Source organism: Ursus americanus, chromosome 8, assembly GCF_024610735.1.
Source record: "Ursus americanus isolate L20-20 chromosome 8, mUrsAme1.1.p, whole genome shotgun sequence".
In the NCBI taxonomy this organism is placed as follows: Eukaryota; Metazoa; Chordata; class Mammalia; order Carnivora; family Ursidae; genus Ursus; species Ursus americanus.
In genome coordinates, this window is record NC_142134.1 from 51,483,108 (window position 1) to 51,505,711 (window position 22,604).

Genomic DNA, 22,604 nt, shown 5'->3' on the forward strand with positions numbered 1-22,604 from the left:
CGCCTTCACTTGCAGAATCTTGAGAAGGAAGAAGAAAGTCCCAGGCTGTGTAAGCTGCCTCACCTGGTATCACCAAGACCAAAGGTCTGGGCTGGACTGGCTCCTCTCTCACGGGCTTGGAGATCAGAACGCCACGCTAAGCCACACTAATGTAACTCACTGTGGCCGGATTCTCCGCACGGTTTCGATTCTTAGCCTTAGAACACAGTATTGGCAGTTGGGTGTCCAGATTGCAAATAAATTCTTGTTAAATCTACTAAGGCTCTGGCTTCAGAAACTATGAGAAACACCCTGTCACCCAGTCTGCCCTCTTTCTTGGTTTTCACGGGGACTGATGTATGAGGGATAAACTGTTTGCTGTTGTAGGTCCTCATTTTCTCTTTGCCATAAAAGTGGATTTGGAGCAAAAGGAAATAAGCTAATTAAATTTTCTGATGTAGGGTGGGATAAGATAAGCCATGCTTTCTAAAACAGTCTGCAAGACTGGTATACTGTATTTCCCTTGAAGCATTAAAGTCATTTCACACTTTATTAACTCAGAGAATATCTACTATTTCTCTGTGAGACTGGGAATAAATGACTAGCTCAAATTGGGGCATTTTTACCAATATGTTCGTTTTTCAATTGAAATATTAACTCCAAGTGCACACAGTGAAATTACAGAGTATGGGAGACATGAACAGCAATTATGTCTACGAAAATGATCCCAGGGAGTTTAATACACCTGGAAAATATAAGCTTCCTCACGCTTGAAAATTTCATTCTAAATGCTCTAGGCTCAGTAAAACTCCAGATATATATTTTCTGTTCATTTCTATTCTTAAAGTCTAAGTCTAAATTTTATTAATTTCTTTAACTAATACAGTTGTGCTTCTATAGAATTTTTATAGCCTATGCAACGTTTATGTGAATTTCCAACTAACTTTAACTGCCTAGTTAAATTATAGAGACTGGGAAAACTGGTTCTCCTTCCCCTCGCTCTTTTTCTCTTCTTCCTTCTTTTAATATCTTTCCTCAGAATAGAGCAACACTGTCTTTCCAAACATCTACAAATTTCTACCTCAAAAAATTATAAATTTAGCATTTAAATAATTTATAATTGACAATCTCTCTTCTCCTCCCTAGTCTTAAACCATATATTCCTATATATTGTTCAAATGGTGAATACTCATTAAAAAGTAGGGTGTGTGTGTGTGTGTGTGTGCACGTGTGTGTTACTTAAACAAGGATTAAAGCAAATAGCTAATCACACAGTAGCATTGCTGTATCCCTGTATGTTACTCTGGGGTATTTATTAACCGAGGCGATTACATTTGAAAACCAGGGCTATTAAATGAGCATTTAAGCTCAGAATGAGAGGAAAATAATTTTTTAAAAATGGTGAGAGAAATATGAAAGAGGAGGAACAGTGGCAGGCAGTAGTGATCCCCGCTCCCCCCTACTGAATCTAGAGGTCTCTGTGTTGCTTCCCCACCCTTGGCCCTCTGCAGTAAGAGGTGTCCCTGCGTGGCACATTCTCGTGGAAAGTAGAAAGACAGATGAGCGAGTGACACTATTGCATCTCGAGCCTTGGGTTTCACATATAAACATTTGTGAACTTCTGTGTTATATTCAGTATCAGATTAATTTCTGATCTGTTTTCCAATTCATCAAGGCTCCCTACTGTATGGCAGAAAACTGCCCTGAAGCAGAGCAGTACCAGGGAGAAAAGGACCGTCTCTCAGCCAGTGTTCATGAGCTCAACACTGTAATACCCAGCCTCTCAAAATACCTGCACATAAAGGAGCGTTTGGAAACTGCCTTCATGGTCAGGCATGGTCTGCGCCTATTTCCTTGTGGCATAAAATCTCTACCAGGTCCCTGAAATAATATAGTAGAAGCTAAGCATATCGGCTAATGCAGGGAAAAAAAGGTCATTTAAGTTCTACAGCTATCTGACCAGTGCCTACTTTACTAAGAAGTTTCTTTTTCTTTTCTTTTTTAAAGAGTTTATGTATTTAAAAGAATATATTTTATTTATTTGTCAGAGAGAGAGAGAGAGCACAAGCAGGGGGAGCAGCAGGCAGAAGGAGAAGCAGGCTCGCTGCTGAGCAAGGAGCCCCATGTGGGACTTGATCCCAGGACCCTGGGATCATGACCTGAGCCGAAGACAGACGCTTAACCGACAGAGCCACCCAGGAGCCCTTACCAAGAAGTTTCTAAGGAGGTTAACATGTGCATCCAGTGTCATCCATCCATGAGTTCCATGTAGTTTTGCCCCTTGAAGCTACTGTTTTCTGAGCTGTGTATCAGAAATGTCAGCTCCCGTCCCAAAGCTGGCTTATCCGTTCTTTAATGGGCTCCTTTTGGTCATGTAGAGCACTGCACAATACTTGGTATGGCTATTTGTACACGGTTCGGGATGTAGGTAAACCACAGAAGTTAAATATAAATAGATAAATGGAAAAAATGACCAAAGCAATTTGCTGGTAATTATATATGATAGTAAAATTCTCTTTGTAGCTTTATCTTACCATGTTTCTTATAAAAGACAGTGTGCATGTGCTCATTCATTGGTTCTTTCATTCATTCATGCCTTTACTGGAACATCCCTCCATTCAATGCTGGGTGCCAAGGATACCACAATAAGCCTCCCTGCCTCTGGAAAGCTTCAATTATAGCTAATGAAATAAACCATATTGTTTTGACTTTTCTAATACATTTCGAATAGTATAGATAAAAGTAGAAATAGCCTAAAATATCTAAAATCCCTCCATAATTGAAAGTGAATTTTACTTTTTCTGTTATTAAAGGACCTCTCTCAGATGGTTCCTTTTCTCATTGAGTCTTTTTGAAAACTGAAAACCAAATGAAGTTGATAAAACATACCACAGTATTCACAAATACCCACCCAGAATGACGCAGGGTCCTTCACACCAATGACCTCATGGTTCTTCCTTTCTTTTCCAAGATTTTAATCTATTGGGCATTAGGGTATGACTTTGGCCATCCTTTTGCTGGAAGGACCTATTCAATAATCTATCATTTTTGTTTCCCACTGAATGCAAAATAATAATAATTTAATAATAATAATAATGATAAATCCAACCATCACCAGAGGTAAAGTGAAGCTAGAAAGCTGAGTAAAGGGAAAACAACATTAAACACTTAATGAATAAAGAGAAAAAATATTTTTTTTGATTAAAGATACATTCTAATGCATGCTGTCTTTGTCTCCCACTAGGAAGTTCACTTCCTTATATATGTTTTTCTCACAAAGAGCCATTACGGTCATATTGTCAAGAAACAGTGTTGTGGTATTTGAAAATGGTTTTAACTTCAAAAATACCCTGCATTCAACTTAAACATTGAGGAGATAGTAATCCATGGCTTACTCGATGTTGAGAGTATTCCTGGCCAAATGCGAGTGCACCGCAACTATTGCCTTGAGATTCTGGTCAGTGAACTACAAGGACATCCACGTTAAACAGGATCTGTTTTTTTTTTTTTTCTCCTGTGGGAGCAGATAATGTTTCATAGTCACAACCGAAATGACTAATGTTAACCAAATAAATCAGAAGGTCACACCTAACACTGAAGCTAATGTTTGACTGTGTCACTCTGTTTCAGAGTCTTTGTTCTAGGGCAGGCAGTATGTCTGTGACTTTCTTTACAAAGAGACCTAGGATATTTGTGTTTTGTACCATCTGGTATACCACCAGGAGGTAAGAAAAGAACACATCCTGTAGAGCTTGTACTCTGGTATGATACGACGTAGCAATAATAGACCATACTATTACTCTGTAACTATTACTTGCAAACCACTAATACTATTTGCAGTTGGGGGGAAAGAATAGCATTTACACATCATTATAAAGATTGTGTAAGCTTATGTTTGAGAAAAGTTCACTTTCTAAATCTGAGATAAATTCAAGAAACTAAATGAACAAAAAATATCCTTTGCACACAAATTTTAGAATTTTTTAAAAGCCCATATATGTATCTCGAACTCTGCTGTATTTCACTGCCTGGGTTTGGTTTGGTTTTGAATATAAACAGACTGCTGTCAAATAGAAGTTAAACTAGAGACTATCACCCCAAAGATAAAGGCTTCTCTATTAAATTATAATCCTGAATTGAGCATTGTCTAATTGTGATTTTGGGCTTCAGCCCATGGTCACCCTTGTTCTCAGTCTCTCCATGAGGAAAATGGGACTGACCCTTTTACACAGTATTGTAGGTATATATGGATACATAGGGAAGGATATGTAAGGAGAAATCAATTTTTCAATAACTTCCATCATATTCTAAATGACATAGAGGACTTCCTTTCTAGAGGAACTCTAGTATTAATCCTTTTGTGAATTAAAGAATATTTTTATAATAAAAATGACCATGCCTTAAGTGACCAGTTCTTATATTCAAATGCTGGCATGTAAGAGTTTTTCTAAGAATATTGTGCCCAGGTTACTTTCTTAAACTTGTGTTAGTAATTTTAATATCCCATAGTTAGCAAACAATATTTAGGGCCTATTACCTTCAATGAGTGGGCACAGAGCATTAGTGTAGGTATACTTAGTGGTAATAAAAAAATATAATACTACACAATTGAACAAATATCAAAAAAGAACACATTTACCTTTTAAATTTCATTAGCTTTAAAAATGCATCATTATAACCACATATTTCACGTGTAGTGCCTTTTGTTTTTAAGATTTTATTTGACAGAGAGCGAGCGTGCACGCGCATGAGCAAGGGGGAGGGGCAAAGGGAGAGGGAGAAGCAGATTCCTGGAGGAGCAGGGAGCCCAATGCGGGGCTCGATCCCAGGACCCTGAGATCATGACCTGAGCCAAAGGCAGACTCTCAACCGACTGAGCCCCCCAGGTGCCCCTCACATGCAGTATCTTAAAGCACTTTCCCATATAAGTAGAGAAGGCAATATCTATATAAGTTCCCTTCCAGTTTGTCCACACAAATTTGGGAGCAAAGTCCCTCAAATTCTTCAGCTTTTAAAATTACATTATCAAGCAGAAAATGTGTGATTCTAAACTGTGGCTGTATAGTTTCTCTACGAAGAGAACATCCTTGAAACACATCCACTGCTTTGCCCAACTGAAACAACAATGATGATGATGGGATCTGAGCATTTACCTCAGCTAGGTACCTTTCTAGGTGCTTGTATGTGTATCTCAATTAACCCTCACGGCATCAGGGGGTCTGTTATCGCCCTTTCATAGCTGGTGAGACTGAGGCTCGGGGAGACGAAGTGACTTGTGTGATGGCACTTGTTTCTCAAGTTGGTGGAGCCAGATTATAAAGCCGGGCAGTCTGGCTCCAGAGCCTGGCGGTGTCACCACCGTCCCCACTGCCTCATCGCAGTCCCAGCTTCTTACTGAAGCATCTGGATTATGTGAATTCTAGTCCTTATACATTTCCACTTAAGAACTTAATTTGATAGATTTTTAAGTCTAGAAATAGAATTTGAACATGCTTACTACTTTGCAAAGGGCCAGCAACAGACTATGGAACAGACTGTGGGAATCTGAAAGTGCAGGGGAGGGGTGGAGAGGGTGGGGAGGTGCGCTGAGGCATACGGTGGAAGGGGTCTGGGCTTGGGCCTCCTTGAACCAATGTCCATTTTGCACCGATCATGGGTTTATGCTGGTAACACTGGCTATCCAGCAGCTAACCTGGCTATCACTGAGGAAATCGCAAAAACACACAGAGTAACAGAGTACCATGGTAGAAAGAGCTTGGGTGTGTCATCAGCTAAGTTTCAATTCTGAGTAATCTTAGGTGAGCTATTTGATCTGAGCCTCAAGCGCCTGGTCTTTCAAAGGGGGCAGCTAACAGTTAAATGACTTAGCATCATACAGCTACACAGGTGAAGAGCTGGGGCTCAAACCCAGGAAATCTGACCCTAGAGCAGGGAGGGGGCTTTTGCTGTAAAGGGCCGGACAGTAAATATTTCAGGTTTGCAGGCCGTACTGTCTCTGCTACAGCAGTTCAGCTCTGCCACTGTAGCATGAAGCAGCCCCAGGCAGTATCTAAACAAATGGGCATGGCCGTGTGCCAACAAAACTTAGTAAGAACAGCCGCAGGGTTGAATTTGGCCCATGGGCTGTGCTTTGCCAATCCGCCCTGCTCTAGAGCCCACATTGTAAACTTCAACTCCTAGAAGTGTCACGGAAAATCAAATATCTTCCTTAAGGTGTATTATGCGTGTAATAGGTGCTCAAAATGGCAGCTGTTGGTAACTCGGGAGTCTTTAAGCGGTACGGAAATTCCTTGAGATGTTATTTCTAGTCCATCTCTTTCCCTCTTTCCCATCTAAGTCCTGTTTCTCTCTTAGTGCTGCTCTCTTCTTGGCATGTAAGTGAAGCACACTCTGCAACCACTTTTCTGGAAATACCAGAATGCTGTAGAGTGGTGTCCAGCTCCAAAATCCCCACTGTGCTAAAGGACAGCATTCAACAGAGGGCGTGTGTCACCAAGATGCTCGATAAATGGATTTTGGTTTTATGATTTTAATGAATGTATTGGATTACAACGTCCTTGTGTATATATTAGATTTGTAATAGGTAATATATGCTACTGTGTGAGTTCTAAGTATAGGAGGATAAGGAGAACTTCACTCTTGCAGAATTTCCAACGGTCTCTAAATAAAAGTAAAGCAGATACATGCAGAGTTTCAGTCCTTGTTACAGCTGGGCGACTCCCTGGGTGCTGTTTTGACCCATGGTCTTTCTTGCTGGTACACTTGATTAAGCCATTGTCGTAGCTTTGGCACTCAGTAAAATGTTGAAAGGACATATGTGACCTCCTAGGGTTGAATCATCTTATGTGGCCACCCCATCTTTGCTCTTGGTTTCACTCAGCCCTCTTTCCTCTTTTTTCCTTCTTCACTAGGAATCCCAAGGACTGTGCAGTAGTCACCACCGTATCCCCAAGACCTAGCCCAGCCTGGCACACAGCCACATGTCCAATCATCGTTTGAATGAATGAGTGAATGAATGAATGCATACATAAATATTGCTGAATTATCTATTCCATCAGATCATTGCCTCTTGCCTAAAGGGTACAGATGTTGATTGTAGTTTCAGAAGAACATTTTTAGCGATTGTTCATGGTATGTCTTTAAAAAAAAAAACAAAACTCTGGATCTTAAGTAAGGCTTTCTACATTATTAGAGAAACCAGCAGTGACACTTGAGAATGGTCCGGGTCTTAAAAACCAGGTGCCAGCAGTTTTCTCAGGCCGTGTACCAGAGAGGTCTGGATTTAAATGAGGCACTGCTATAGCTTGGCAGATCCTTAGGCTGATTTCAGAAGTAGTGTTTGTGTGGCCCACGCCTGTTGGTTTGCCTGTGAGGACAAATCCGTTTGACGAAAGAATCCATCTGATAGGGTGGCATGGTGGTAGTTGCTTAGTTTGAAGAATTAAATTGAGAGAATTTCAAACAAATTAAATGAGTAGTTTGGTGTTGGAGATACACTGGACCTGTGAAAGCTGTTGCACATTTCTCAGTCTTGACAGCTTTGACAGTAAGAGCCAGATGAAGATGCCAAGTCCGTGCCGGGAGTGGCAAGTATAAAATAACAACTTCTTCTCCTACTATTTAATTAATACCTGCCATGTGCAAGTTATATAATCTGGTTATCACTCCAACATAGTCAGACTTGGGGATCCTGGGTGGCTCAGTTGGTTAGGAGTCTGTCTTCGGCTCAGGTCATGATCTCAGGGACCTGGGATCGAGTCCTGCATTGGGCTCTTTGCTCAGCAGGGAGTCTGCTTCTCCCTCTCCCTCTGTCTCTCTTTCTCTCTCTCAAATGAACAAATAAGATCTTTAGGGAAAAAAAAGACAGACTTAATCTGGAATTCTCAACAGGGAGCAATTTTGCCTGCCCCCCCCCCAGGGGACATTTTGGGGGGGTCACACATGGAGGGTACTGGGCATCAATTCAGTGGAGGTCGGGGATGCTAGGACATGGTACAGTGCCCTGGACAGCACCCCGCAACAAAAACTTAGCACATCCCAAATGTCAACAGGGAACAAGGTTGAGAAACTTTGAATTAAACGGGGTCCGTTTGCAGCTCAGAGTCTGGGATTTTGTGAAATTAGATGATCTCTGGGAAAGAATTTTACAAAATGCAGAACACAACACACTATTATATGATATCAGCCATTGCTGCTTCTCCTTCGTCCTTTTCCTCTCTGTCTCTGCCAGTCAGCCCTTCTGTTCCTTGCCAGATCCCTCAAAGGTTTGGGTCAAAGGAGCCAAGATAAGGGGTGAGACTAGAAGTCCCCTATGCTGCTTGTTTACAGTTTGGAAAACATTAATCCAGGAGAAGGTATGTGCCAACTTTGGGATTCATATTTTTCGGCATTACCCCATCAACCTGTTGAGAAAAAATATGTTAAGTGTGCACTGCCTATTTAAAGGAAACCTGATAACAGATTCTTAACAGGTATTTGTGGGCCAAACACCCGTAGAAAACTCATTCCCACCCGAAAGAGGGTGGCTTTTCCCCTCTCGTGGCGTACAGCCAGCTCCCCTGGGAACCCGCAACAAAATGCCTCATTTTTGGCAATGTGTTGATAGAACTGCCTGGGAAAAGTGAGTCTCTTGGCTTTTTGTTTATCAAACATAGTCATTCAATGAATGGTGTGCTTTGCCATAACAAAATGTGCACAAGCATCAACGCAGTTTAAGACCCTTTGAGAATGAACTCTTCTCCTATTAGCCGGAAGCTGACAGAGGTATGGCCCAGAATATCACTGTTCTACTGCCTCTTTACCCTTTCGGGATTTTACCTAAATAAAAGAGAGTCATGGAAGGATTTTACTGTGTTGCAAGGGCCATGCCTTCAAATAGCATGAGGTTGCTGGTGGAGATGGGGGTGGGAGACCTGTGCTAGAATCTTCCACTTATTATTTGGGCCTCCAGGTAAATTCCACATAGTCTGCCTCCATTTTGAGTGGAACTCCTTCAGCGCTTTCCAAACTCTGAGGTAACAGAAATGTCCCCGTGCCAGAGGCCTGCCGGGTGGTGGGAGTGTTCTCTGCTGTTTACTCTACTGGGTGGTGGTAACGTGGGCCAGGTCAGTACGATAACCACTCAGGGCGAGGCCAGATCTTGGAAGCTTTCTGCAGAAGCTGGCCTTCGATATTTTTTCCCCCTTGACTTGTTGCATTAAATGTTACTTAATCCTGGAACCAAGCCTCTGAAATGGGTGCTATCCCTAGAACCATCCTAGACCAATGGCCATGGAGCTGAGGTAATTTGCCTCATATGACAGTGGTACAGTCATGATTTGAACTCCTATTTCTTTGACTCCAAAGTCTTCACTGTCCCAAAGTCTCTCAGTACGTTATGTATTTTATCATCTTGTGCAGTTTATTTTACCTGTCTGCTAGGCCATGTCTAAGAAGTGACTATTAGTAAAGACAAAAATTTGATGGTATAAATAAGGGACATCAAAGTAGAAATCTAACCACAAAGAGAGACAGAATTACCTCTTGGATAAATGCATTCTAAAACCTTCTGCTGAACTGAGTTCCAGCTGGTGCTGGAAGACACTGCTTTTACCCCTGTATAGATCTTCAAATTGCAGTGTGTCCATTCGTCAGCAAATAAAACTCTCCCGTGAATTCCAAATTGCATATTAATCTCAAGTTCGTGACGTACGTGCACGCACACACATCCCTACAGCTGTGAACCAGAGTTAACTAGTAGTTTGGATAATTCTAGAGTATGCTCGTGCTGTTTTTAAATCCTGCGTAAAGACTGGTTGGCAAACATTGGAAATGTTTTCCCAGTACAGTTGGTATTCCTTGCCCTCTAAAATGTCCCAGTTCAAAGTTAAAATCCTACTGAAAGAGGTTCTGAACCAGTACTAAGAAGAGAATTTAAATCCTTGATTTAAGTCTGCTTTAAGTCTGAGTTAGCCCTGAAATTTTATTTTACCCTGACAAGCTCAAACTTGGCTGAAAACAAAGACAACAAAAACTCTAGCTAATAGTTCAGAATAATCGCTGGATTTGAAAATATATTTTTCACTGTTCTAAATGCCAAACTATGAATAAACGTTTCACAGATATTGCCACGTTTGTGAGCCAGCGGCCTTCCGTGAAGACAGATGCATTTTTAGCGTGTGCAGGGATGGGGTTGTGTGGGGAGGGTCCTGCCTCAGGGGACCTGGCATCCATGCAGATGACTGGGCCTTTTGCATCCAGTGCAAGTCTCTTCGGGTTCCTTCTGGAAGAGCGTCTGCAAACTGCTGTAGCCAAAGTTGAGGTGATAAACAGGCTTATGCTTGGATGCCTGCACCCCATTGCCAGTGGAGAATTACACTGCCAGACAGCTTACCTGCGAGGAATGGAATCTGGGAGACCGGTGCACCAGTCCACGCCAGAACGCACAGGCGAGGCTTCTCATGCTGACTGGCTTGAGGTTGGCCGGGATAACCACTTGTTTCCCGATAAACACAAGAACCCTACACAGGAGCAGGATTCTTACCTCAAGTTCAAATACCCCTTTTTTTTAAGTTCAGACTTCTTCCGCGAACAGTTTTTGAGCACTTAGTGCGAGGTTCTGTGCTAGGAGAATGTGGATTTTATGTGGATCATTTCATGTCCTCCTCCCCACAGCCCGGCCGTGAGAATCACTGCGGGACAGCTGTGGTGCAGAGTCTAAGCCAGGCGGTCAGCGCTCACGTAGCAGCTCTGAGGCTCAGGAACTGAGAATCTGCTTAATCTCTCTGTGCCTCAGTTTCCTTATCTATAAGGTGGAGAGCATAATAATATCCCATACAGACTTGGTGAGGATTGGAGCGAGTTAATGCATTTTACAAAAAGTGTAGCACACTGCCTGGCCCATAATGGGCATTCAGTAAACATGAGCCATTACTGTCACCATTTTAAAGATGAGCATATTGAGGCTTTAGGAGGTTAAGTGGCTTTCCCCAGGGTTCACAACTGGTAAGCAGAGGAGGCAAGTTTTGGCCCTGGGTCTCTGACTCCAGAGACTGTGCGTTTATTCAGCATGCTGGGCCGCCTAAATCAGACTCTCCAGTCTACTTTAAAACTATCTTATATTGGGGCACTGGGGTGGCTCAGTCGGTTAAACATCTGACTCTTGATTTCGGCTCAGGTCACAATCTCAGGGTCATGAGATTGAGCGCTTGTTGGTCTCAGCATGGAGTCGGCTTGAGATTCTTTCCCTCTGCCCCTCCCTCCACCTGCTCTCTCTCTCTCTCCCTCCCTCTTTTTCTCTAAATTAAATCTTTAAAAAAAATCCACTATCTTATATTGAATGGATAATTCTGTGCCATGTATCCAAATTGTTGTTGTTGTTTTTTACTCACAATGTTCAGCTTATGAAGTGTACTTACTACTCATTGTGTCCACACTCCTACTACAAGAAGAATCTTGTTATTCAAAAGATAGTATTTCTCACTACTCAGACACCGCCCACTTGGAACACACACACGCATATGAAGAGGGTATTCTAAACTGATTTTTTAAAGCACAGTAGTGATGGTGGTTACACTTTCAACCTGGGAAACTAGAGTCTTATCAAAAACAAACTGTTGGTAATATTGAGGTACGACTCTTTCGAAGCAGTCTCTGGTGATTGGGCACAATACAAGATGCCTTAATTCTCAGGTTTTTAGAATTTGAAGTATAATTCTCTAGTTACAGTGTACTCCAAGGTGGGCTCCGTGAGAACGAGGTCCACCGGTATCTGGCACATAGTAGGCGCTCAATAAATATTTGCAGAATGAGTGAATATAAATGAACAGTGCCTTCCACTCAGCTCCTGATCTCAGGGTCCTGGCATCAAGCCCCACGTTGTGCTCCCTGCTCAGCGAGGGGTCTGCTTCTTCCTCTCCCTCTGCCCCTCCCCCTGCCTGTGCTCTCTCTTGCGCGCTCACTCTCTCTCAAATAAATAAATAAATGAAATCTTAAAAAAAAAAAGAAAGTATTATTGTGCACATGTAAGTGTTAGAAGCTGAGCCAGCCACCTTCACCAGATATCTCTCCTTCCAGGTCTCCTAAATTTAATTCCACACTTAGCTGGCAAACAGCTTAACTGAGAAGGGGAGAAGGCAGATCAAGAAGACTGTCTTTAAAATATGTTAGAACTTAAAAGTTGGCCCTGAAATAAAGTCGTTGCTCAGCGTAGGCAGCCGAGAACAAAGTGACCGTAAGACTTAGCAGGAGCAATCTATGCTGCTTAGTCCTGTTGATGTTCTCTGCACATCTCCTGGAGCAGAGGTCAGCCGACTTGGTCTATACCTAGCCAGACAGCAAATATTTTAGGCTTTGCGGGCCATATAATGTGAACTATATGACTCTGCCATTGAGCTACAAAAGCAACCAGAGATAATATATTTTTGAAGGGTATGACTGTGTTCTGATAAAACTTTATTTATAAAAGAAATTGGCTCATGGCCATAGTTGCCAAGCCCTTGGTCTAAAGCTTGTCTAATTGTAATAAGTTAGGTATTCTGTTACATCTCTGGGAGAAGGGTCATATTAGCTATATAGTGCCCTTTTTTAAGGCATTAAATAAATCATATATCTCTTTTAGATGTCTAAGCCTTTGGCCTTAAAATTCATTGAGCAACACACCATATAATTTATTTAACTATAGTATATTAGACATGAAGATAAGGAGAATGGAGTTTGTAGACCCTAAGTTTTTCTCGAATGTTTGGAAACCTCCTCATTGTACCATTTTTTAATGGCTTCTAATGAAATCCTAATTTTATGGGATTACGTTTTTTTTTTAATTGTGGTAAAATATACATAACGAAATTAACCATTCTAACTATTTTTAAGTATACAGTTCAGTGGCATCAAGTACATTCACATTGTTGCATAACCATCACCACCATCCAAAGCTCCAGAACTTTCTCAGCATCCCTGATTGAAACTCCATAAACAGTAATGCTCTATTCTCCCCTTCCCCATCTCCCAGCAACCATGATTCTACTTCCTAGCTCTATGAATTTGTCTATTCGAGGTACTTCATATAAGTGGAATCATACAATATTTTTCCTTTTGTGTCTGGGTTATTTCACTTAGCACAATGTCTTCATGGTGCATCCAAGTTGTAACACGTGTAATAATTCCCTTCCTTTTTAAGGCTGAATAATAGCCCACATTTTGTTTGTCCTTCCATGCATCATTGGATGTTTGGGTTGCTTCCACTTTTTGATTATTGTGAATGATACTGTTTGGATAATTGGTGTACAAATATCTGTTTGAGTCCTTGTTTTCAGTTCTTTTGGGTATATAACTAGCCATATTGTTTTCCACAGTAGCTGAACCATTTTATAGTTCTACTAGCAATGCGGAAGGATTCCAATTTTCTTCACATTCTTGCTAGTGCTTATTTTGTGTTTTGTTTTGTTTTTATAATAACCATGCTAATAAGCATGAAGTGGTATCTCACTGTGGTTCTCATTTGTTTTTATGTCAATGTTTTTAGTTAGTATAAAAGACAGTTCATTTAGACACTACATTCATCAATGTCTGGTGCATATTAGGGTGTGTGTGGATAGATGCTTTTATTCCTCTCGTAGTTCCAAAATTTTGTGAGATGACTTCCAGGAACATATGAACAATAAGATGAACAATATAAATAGCTAAATTCATGGCATCGGGTATGTAGAAGACTAAAAAAATGAAACTATAGGCAAAATTAGATAAACTTGAGACTGTGTTGTAATGTCTTAGATAATTACTAAAATTGAAGTGGCAGATTTAATCCTGAACTTCCTAGTGGCCTAAGAAAAAAGGGAAAGAGGGCCAATAACATGATACATTTATTCCAGATGTTGAAAGCTCAGGAAAAAAAGACTTTTTTTTTTGGCTTATAGATGTAAAAAAATAAGCTATAACAATTTTAAAAGAAGTGATTAAAACAAAAAGAAGTGATTATATTACTCACCCCAGCAGATTTCAGATTGAAAGCAAACAAAAATTTTGATAAAATTAATGGAGTTGAAACTGGAAATGACTCCCATAGCCTGACCATTATAAGACTTCTCTTCGTGTAAAATGGTAATTTCAGAGTACAATTAGGAAAGACAAAGTCAACTCTGCTTATCTCAGCAGAGCAATAAGGTGTCGTCCTTTGGACTTCAGTTAATGTTTTATGTAGCACAACATGTGAGATCTTGAATTGCCTCACACATGTTTATATATGTCCTGGCATTTCCTTTCCAGGTCACAGATTATAAACACATACATGTTTGTACAAATAGTCTTCTTAAGAATATATCCTTATCTCCCTTTTGGAAGGAAGGGAAGAGCTTCATGTTCAAATCTGACATTGAAATTTCTGTTTCAGTGTAAAACTACAGGAACAAACGTATCCTTTTCAAATTTATAACAGAAAAAAAGACTTCATGATAAGTGGATATGTTGTCAAACTAGTCTCAAGCACTTAAAGAGCAAAAGAAATAAGAATAGAAGCCATATGAAACATGTTTTTAAAGAACTGAGAAAGTGTCAAAATTACCCTAACATTGAAAGACTTGGTCTGAAGTTTTACCCAGAAGTTTGGATTAAAGATAGTAATAACAACGGAGGTTTCTTGAATGTTTACAATGTTCTAGGCACAATTCAAAGTGCTTTGTGTGTATTAACTCACTTGTTCCTCTACACTTAATACTATCATTCTCATCATTCCCGTTTTATAGAGAGGGAAACTGAGGCATGGGACAGCTAAATATCCTTGCTCTAATTCATACAACTAGGAAGCTTTAGAGCTGGGATTCACACATAACAGTGCAGTCTGGCCCCAGTGGCCATTCGCTTCCCCACTAAATCATACTGCCCCTTGATGTTATGGCAAATGAACCAAGGAAGGACTGGTTTAGCCGGCTGGCAAATAAACATCTCAGATTTCTGTTGTGTCCCTACAATTTCTTTTGTGTTTTTTTTTTCTTTAGAAGATCAAATTTACCTTGATTATTCTTGAAATTTCCCTTAATATTCTATACAATTCCTACCGGTAAATTTTTACATATAATGCTCCAGATTCCAGTTTGAATGATGAAACTTTATGCCATTAAAAATTACGTTTTTACAAAGAGTTTTTAAGAATGTGGAGGAATGCTTAAAAAATGAAGCAAAGCAGCAAGATGTAAATTTGTTGGAAGCCAAGTTCCCCCCCCAAAAAAATCCTGTTAAAAAAAAAAAAGATGGGAAAGTTTAATTGTGGCTAACAGTGGGTAGGAATAATAGGAATGATTTCTTTTCCTATTTTTCTTAATTTTCCGTAAAATTTACCTGAATACTTTTATAGCCCAAAAAATGAAATAAACTGTTTTTTAAAGGACCTTTTTACAAAAGCACAGTACAAAGCTCCTAGTGATAACCTTATTGTATATATAAAATCATCTCCACAGAGCCCATACTGTATGAGTGAAGGTGACATGGTTTAGACTTGCACCGCTGTATATGGATTTTTTTAAAGATTTATTTATTTATTTTAGAGAGACAGAGCCAGTGGGGGAGGGACAAGGGGAGCGAATCTCAAGCAACCTCCCCTCTGAGTGCGGAGCCCAAGGCAGGCTAGGTACCCCACCCTTGAGATCATGACCTGAGCCAAAATCCAGAGTGGGACATTTAACCGACCTAGCTACCCAGTGCCCTATGACTATTTAATTTTAAGTTAATTAAAATGAAATAAAATACTCAGTTCAGCAGTTACAGTAGCCCCATGTTAAGTGTTCAGTAGCTACAAGTGGCTAGTGACAGCTTTTCCATCCTCACGGAAAGTTCCGTCGCCCAGCACTACTTTCCAAGAAAGAACATGGAATCTGGAGCCAGGTGACTTGGAATCAAGTCCTGGTAGAAGATGACACTTGCTGTTTGAAATGGGCAGTTTACTCAAATTCTCTGAGCCTATAGACAAATTAGGAGTAATAATAATAGCACTTTTCATGTAAGGAAATTAAGAAGATCGAGTAAGATAATGCATGTAACAGTTCTCCCTAAACTGTACTGTGGCTTACCAGGTAGTAGCTGCTTCATAAACCCCCCAGTTGAACTTAGTCTAGCTCTTTGTGGACCGATTCGGGATCCATGCATGGTTCCCACCGAGACTGTTGCCTAAATGACACCGTAAAAATCAGACTTACCAGCTCTTACCACAGTTCTAGGCCAAGTCCTTGGCAATGTGGATGTTCCATTTCTCTCTCGTAAAAAGCTTCAGCACACAGCTCTATCGATCTTGTATAATAACACCTCCTCGAAGTCTTCCTTGACAACTTAAATACACTGCTCTAGTTCCATTCCTAAATGGACAAGACTGTCTTTAAAAAGAAAGCAAAGAGGCTTTGTCTGCCCAAGAAATAAGTGGGGTAAAATGCTATGACTAAAAGGAAATCAATCTGAGTTGACAGTGCAGGAATTGAGCAAAAGATGTTGCCATTTGCTGCAAGAATGTGAGGTTTTCGCTAACGATTACAACAGGTTCCCTGTGCTTCAAAGCTGTTGGGGTACTGATTAAGCGGAAGTACTTGCTCATTCTGATTTTTTTCCCGAGTCACTTCTGGTTTTTCCTGCAAAACAACTTGACTCATTTGGACTCTGTTCGAGCTGCTGTATTATTTATTTCTCATCTAACCACCTGCTAGTTACGCGTGAGTCTCTCATGTCTTAAAAGAATGAAGTAGCCAGGTGTAGGCTCGACGCGGTGCGGACTCCACGCTCACCCTCCCTTCTGCCTCCCCCAGGTCTCCTCCAGCCGTGGATGCCTTTGACATTATGACCGCAGAGGATTCCACCGCAGCCATGAGCAGCGACTCGGCCGCCGCGGCCTCGGCCAAGGTGCCGGAGGGCGTGGCCGGCGCGCCCAACGAGGCGGCGCTGCTGGCGCTGATGGAGCGCACGGGCTACAGCATGGTGCAGGAGAACGGGCAGCGCAAGTACGGCGGCCCGCCGCCCGGCTGGGAGGGTCCGCACCCGCAGCGCGGCTGCGAGGTCTTCGTGGGCAAGATCCCGCGCGACGTGTACGAGGATGAGCTGGTGCCCGTGTTCGAGGCGGTGGGCCGCATCTACGAGCTGCGCCTCATGATGGACTTCGACGGCAAGAACCGCGGCTACGCCTTCGTCATGTACTGCCACAAGAGCGAGGCCAAGCGCGCCGTGCGCGAGCTCAACAACTACGAGATCCGCCCGGGCCGCCTGCTCGGCGTGTGCTGCAGCGTGGACAACTGCCGCCTCTTCATCGGCGGCATCCCCAAGATGAAGAAGCGCGAGGAGATCCTGGAGGAGATCGCCAAGGTCACCGAGGGCGTGCTGGACGTGATCGTCTACGCCAGCGCGGCCGACAAGATGAAGAACCGCGGCTTCGCCTTCGTCGAGTACGAGAGCCACCGTGCCGCTGCCATGGCGCGCCGCAAGCTCATGCCCGGCCGCATCCAGCTGTGGGGCCACCAGATCGCCGTGGACTGGGCCGAGCCCGAGATCGACGTGGACGAGGACGTGATGGAGACCGTGAAGATCCTCTACGTGCGCAACCTCATGATCGAGACCACGGAGGACACCATCAAGAAGAGCTTTGGCCAGTTCAACCCGGGCTGCGTGGAGCGCGTCAAGAAGATCCGCGACTACGCCTTCGTGCACTTTGTCAGCCGCGAGGACGCCGTGCACGCCATGAACAACCTCAACGGCACCGAGCTGGAGGGCTCGTGCCTCGAGGTGACGCTGGCCAAGCCCGTGGACAAGGAGCAGTACTCCCGCTACCAGAAGGCGGCCAAGGGCGGCGGCGCGGCCGAGGCGGCGGTGCAGCAGCCCAGCTACGTGTACTCTTGTGACCCCTATACGCTCGCCTACTACGGCTACCCCTACAACGCGCTCATCGGGCCCAACAGAGACTACTTTGTGAAAGGTTAGTGGGGGCTGGTCTGCAGGGGAGGCCCCCGAGAGCCGCGCGGCCCGGGCAGCGTCAGGGGTGTTGGGGCTGTGATTTGCTGAGCTGGTAGATGGGCTCCTCCCCCCACTTCCCCACCCTCCTTTGGGGGTCGGTTCGGGGGTCTGTTCTTCACCGGCACTTTCGGGCGTTCGCTTCCATAGCATTGAGGGAAATACAGGTCGTTCCTGCACATGGGGTGAGCGGTGAAATCACGGGGGCATGCAAGCGTTTCCTGCATATTGTCTCTGCAGGGCCTACCCAGTTTGGGGCTAGTCTGCCAGTCTCTGGGTACTTAGGTTAAAGCCCCCTCGTGGAATTAAATCTTCAGGATGTTGGGGAGTAGGAAGCAGGATGTTGTTGGCGTGGTGATGGTGGTGAACTTACTGGCTAGGGTGTCATGAAACCAGGCATTACACCGGGAAACCAATACGTAGGTTCTGCGTCCTGCTGTCATGAGATTAACTGGCCCTGTGACTTTCATCAGTCTCTTTAACCTCCTTCCGCCAGTTTTCTCACGCATAAAATGAGGAAGGTGCACCAGCAGATCCCCTTCCAGATGGAACTTTCTTACAGCCCTTGAAGGTGGTTCTTCATTGCAGTTGCACTCGCAGTCCTGGGAACTCACCATGCCAGTTCCTCTCTTGCGTTAAGCAGACGTACTCAGGGTAGGAACCTGGGCTGGAATAGAATGTTGGAAGCATCTTACCAGCTCACTGAAGAGCACCTACACACCACCTGCAACTTAGACTCAGGGCAAACACCTGAACACCAAGAAGCTTGAGTAAGATCTGCGTCTTGCACAGTCACTGTCGGATGCTCATCATGTTTTGTGTTGTTATTATAAGCAGGCAGCATAAGAGGCCGGGGTCGAGGTGCGGCTGGCAACAGAGCCCCAGGGCCCAGGGGTTCCTACCTCGGGGGATACTCAGCCGGCCGTGGTATATATAGCCGATATCATGAAGGGAAAGGAAAGCAGCAAGAAAAAGGATATGAACTTGTACCGAATTTGGAAATCTCTGCCGTCAATCCAGTTGCCATTAAACCTGGTACAGGTCAGTATAAACAGAGATAGAATGCATCCATTCAGCCGAAACCCCAGCGCTCTCTCTGAAGCGACCCCAAGGTTTTCTCAGGCTCTTTCATTGACACTTGCTTTCCTCTTCTCACAGGCAGCCAGAGGTGAGGCAAAGACTATGGCCTCCTGAGTCCTCTTCTCTAGAGCTTAAGGGGATGGTCTAGCCCTGATCATGTTCAAGTCGAACTTCCCAGTAGTGGGTTTTTCAAGTGGGTGTCACCAGTTGTTAGGCTCTTTCTCCATCTGTGACCAAGTAGGCAGAGTTGGAGTGGTGGGGGAGAGGCAGAGGAAGACAACAGAAGACTCGGGGGGGGGGGGGGTCTTCTGTATCTTCTGCCAGCTCAAACTATCTTCTCCCTCCTTGAGCAGTCAGCGGCCAGAGGGTATAGCTGATCGCCGGTTCCAAGAGTTGGTGGAAAGGGTAGAAAATTCCCTTTCGGGAGCATGAAACACAAGTGTCCCTTGTCATGGTCTTAGAACAAACCAGAACACCTGGGAACAAGACAGCAATGAAAGTTTTTGCAGCTGCTCACTTCCTGGATTCTGATTTCGAGCACTTCTCTCTCTCCCTTTCGCTGGATCAGTAGATTGGGGGAAGGGACACTCAAGTAATTCAAGCCAGAAACCTTGAACTTTGCTTTCAACTCCAGGCCCCACAGACCAGTTTGCCAGTATTAATAGTGCCCATTGGTCACCTAACACGAGGCAGGTCTTTCTGATCCTAACTTGCGAGGAACTCCGTCAAGAGAGCGTCAGTGCACCAGCTCCCTATTAGCACACATCACACAGGCATCCAAACACAGGGAAAATCCATTCGTGGACAATCACAGCAGTCCTCCTCCAGCCCTCTTCCTGCTTCCAGGGAGGGTAGATTGACGAGCTCTTGGAGAGAATCCTCCCCTTGAAGCTCAGCTGCTCTGTTTTTCTTCTGGTTGAGGATTGTACACTCCTTCCCCTAGCTAAAAGATTCAAGGAATCTGGGTTTGGGGCATAGGTTTGCATTGCCACGTAGGGCTTAAAAAGCATTTTCCCAGTAGAGCTTCCTTTTGATAATCCAGTGAGATATATATATATATAAATCATTTATTATTTATTTATTTTGCTTTTTGCCTGTGAAAAAATGTTGCAAATTCTCAGTCAAGTGACTCCTTACATTGGATTTCTTTATAAATGCCGTTGACACTGTAAGCAGTGTTAAACTGATCGTGTATTTCTCTGTAATGCCATAAAACAGAGCCTGGATATGGGAGTTGTCACTTCTGCTTGTTAGAAAAGGGACTCCTCTTGGCAAGTTGCAGTAGTTTAAGATTTAACTAGACAAAAGAACTCTTAAACCATCTTTAAGTATATAGTCGTGTCCTGGGGCCTGACATAGAAATTCCTGTGGGCTGACAGCCAAAACAGTCCAGAGTTACTCAGTACAACCCCAGTGTAGCTTAAACTCCTGATCACCTCAGGTCCCCATCCCCTTGGCCTCAATTTCTAATTCATCCAGAAAATTAGAACTTCTGGTGAAGTATCTGGCCACAAGACCGTATGATTGCAAAGGCAGGTGAAGGATTTGGTTAAGGTTTTAGGGCCATCTTCTGAAAGACCATCCCATTGTTTAGCCTGCAGTCATTTGTCTCTTCACCTCGTATCAAGCCAGCTTGTATTAGAGTAAATACACCTACACTTGTAGAAAAAACACAGATGAAAGCCCACTGTGTATACACTTTATATTCTTGCTTACCTTCAACACGCGCACACATACCACATACTCACAGACTCCTCCAAAACCAGGGCTAGAATTTTGTCCTTGTTACCTCTGTCATATGTTGGCATTCATTAACTGCTATCTGTTTGAGCCCCTGGTTAAAACAGAATCCCTTGGACTTACTCACAGAAGCACATCTTTGAGCTGGCAGGACCCATCCTAAAACCAGCCACTCTGCTGCTTCTCTACTATGAGTGGACATTAGAAAATGAGGGAATTTGCCATTTTTTATTAAGTATTTTTCCTTGAATCAGTAATGCTGAAATCTGAAACACAGAGTGGGGAAGTCGTGCACAGACCTCTGAGTTCCCAGAAGGAAACCCTCACCAGCACCTGCTTCTTAAAACCTGAAAGCAAAAGGGTGACGGGTCTGGTAATGGGCCAGGTGAATGATGGGGGCCGGCCTGCTCACTCTCGCTCGCACCTGGTGGGCCTCGAGCCTCTGATCTCACTTCTCACCGTGAGCCTCCCCTCTCAGTCAGAAGGCCCTTTCCTGGGGTGCCTGGGTGGCTCAGTCAGTTAAGCATCTGCCTTCAGCTGGGGACATGATCCCAGAGTCCTGGGATCGAGCCCCACATCGGGCTCCTTGCTCAGCAGAGAGCCTGCTTCTCCCTCTCCCTCTGCTGCTCCCCTGCTTATGCACACTCTCTCTTTCTCTCTCTCTGTCAAATAAATAAAATCTTTAAAAAAAAAAAAAAAAAGGCCCTTTCCTGTGCTGCAGGACATCAAGAGAGGATTCAAGATGCGATTTCTCCTTAGAAGCAGTAGGAAAAACGTTGGTGCAGACACCTAAACTCTAGACATCTTCCCGTAAGCATCTGTTGGGAGACTCCATCGGTACCCATGTGGTTCTTTTTGTAGGAGGAACAGGGAGCAGGACGTCCCTGCCAGCTCCCCTCTCTCCCTCCTGGGTAGAGCCTTGTTGCCCAGACTGAGGGAGCACTAGTTAGCAGGGGAGGCCCATGACCGCCATACTTGGCTTTGAAAAATAGCAGGAAAGCGACGGATCTTCCTCGGGGACTTTCAAGCGTGTACGTTTCCCTGTCCCTTCTCTTGCAGTGGCCATCCCTGCCATCGGGGCCCAGTATTCCATGTTTCAGGCAGCACCAGCCCCTAAAATGATCGAAGACGGCAAAATCCACACAATGGAGCACATGATCAGCCCCATCGCCGTGCAGCCAGACCCCGCCAGCGCCGCTGCTGCCGCCGCTGCAGCCGCCGCCGCCGCCGCCGTCATTCCTGCCGTGTCCACGCCTCCACCTTTCCAGGTAGAGCCCTTGCTGGGGTCCTCGACATCTGTTGGGGGGGGGCCTCCCTTTATCATGGATTCCTCCCTCCCGCTCAGCAGGAGAATTAGCTGTGTGCCTAGCTCTCTGATGAAGCATGGGATGGGGCGACCGAAAAAATGGGTCCTATAAATCATGCCAGGACAGACGAGTTTAAAATAATAATTGTACTACCCTAATGTCATCACTGTATTAAAGATGGTAAGTGATATGCAAAAATGACACATGTAATTCTTCACAGTGTCACGATATTGTACATACGATTTTTTTTTATGACGCTGGATAATTTTTAACTCACGTTCTTACTGTTAAGGGGCAGATTCCCAAAGTCCAGGCAGATAGCTCACATTTTCACATTCCAAATTGCAGCTCTAGGAAGTTTTTGTTTTTGTTTTTTTTAAGCTCTCTCTGTCAGGGCACCTGGGTGTCTCAGTCGGTTAAGCTTCTGACTCTTGATTTTCGTCTCAGGGTCGTGAGATTGGGCCCCACATCAGGCTCTGTGCTGCGAGCAGCGCCTGCTTGAGATTCTCTGTCTCCCTCCGCTCCTCCCTACCCCGAGCACGTGCT

General features: G+C 43.8%; 1 protein-coding gene across 2 annotated transcripts in view; it reads left to right on the forward strand.

Annotated features, from left to right (window-relative positions):
* RBM47 (RNA binding motif protein 47) overlaps positions 1 to 22,604 on the forward strand; it is a 65,890-nt gene that overhangs the window by 38,572 nt on the left and 4,714 nt on the right. Inside the window, exons 3-5 of one of the 2 annotated variants that reach the window (XM_045815905.2) lie at positions 16,740 to 17,896; positions 18,769 to 18,972; positions 21,811 to 22,019. In XM_045815905.2, the coding sequence (XP_045671861.1) occupies positions 16,771 to 17,896; positions 18,769 to 18,972; positions 21,811 to 22,019 (1,539 nt within the window). In that variant the 5' untranslated portion in view covers positions 16,740 to 16,770. Of the gene's footprint in view, positions 1 to 16,739; positions 17,897 to 18,765; positions 18,973 to 21,810; positions 22,020 to 22,604 lie in introns of both variants that reach the window. The other variant, XM_045815904.2, reaches the window with a different exon arrangement.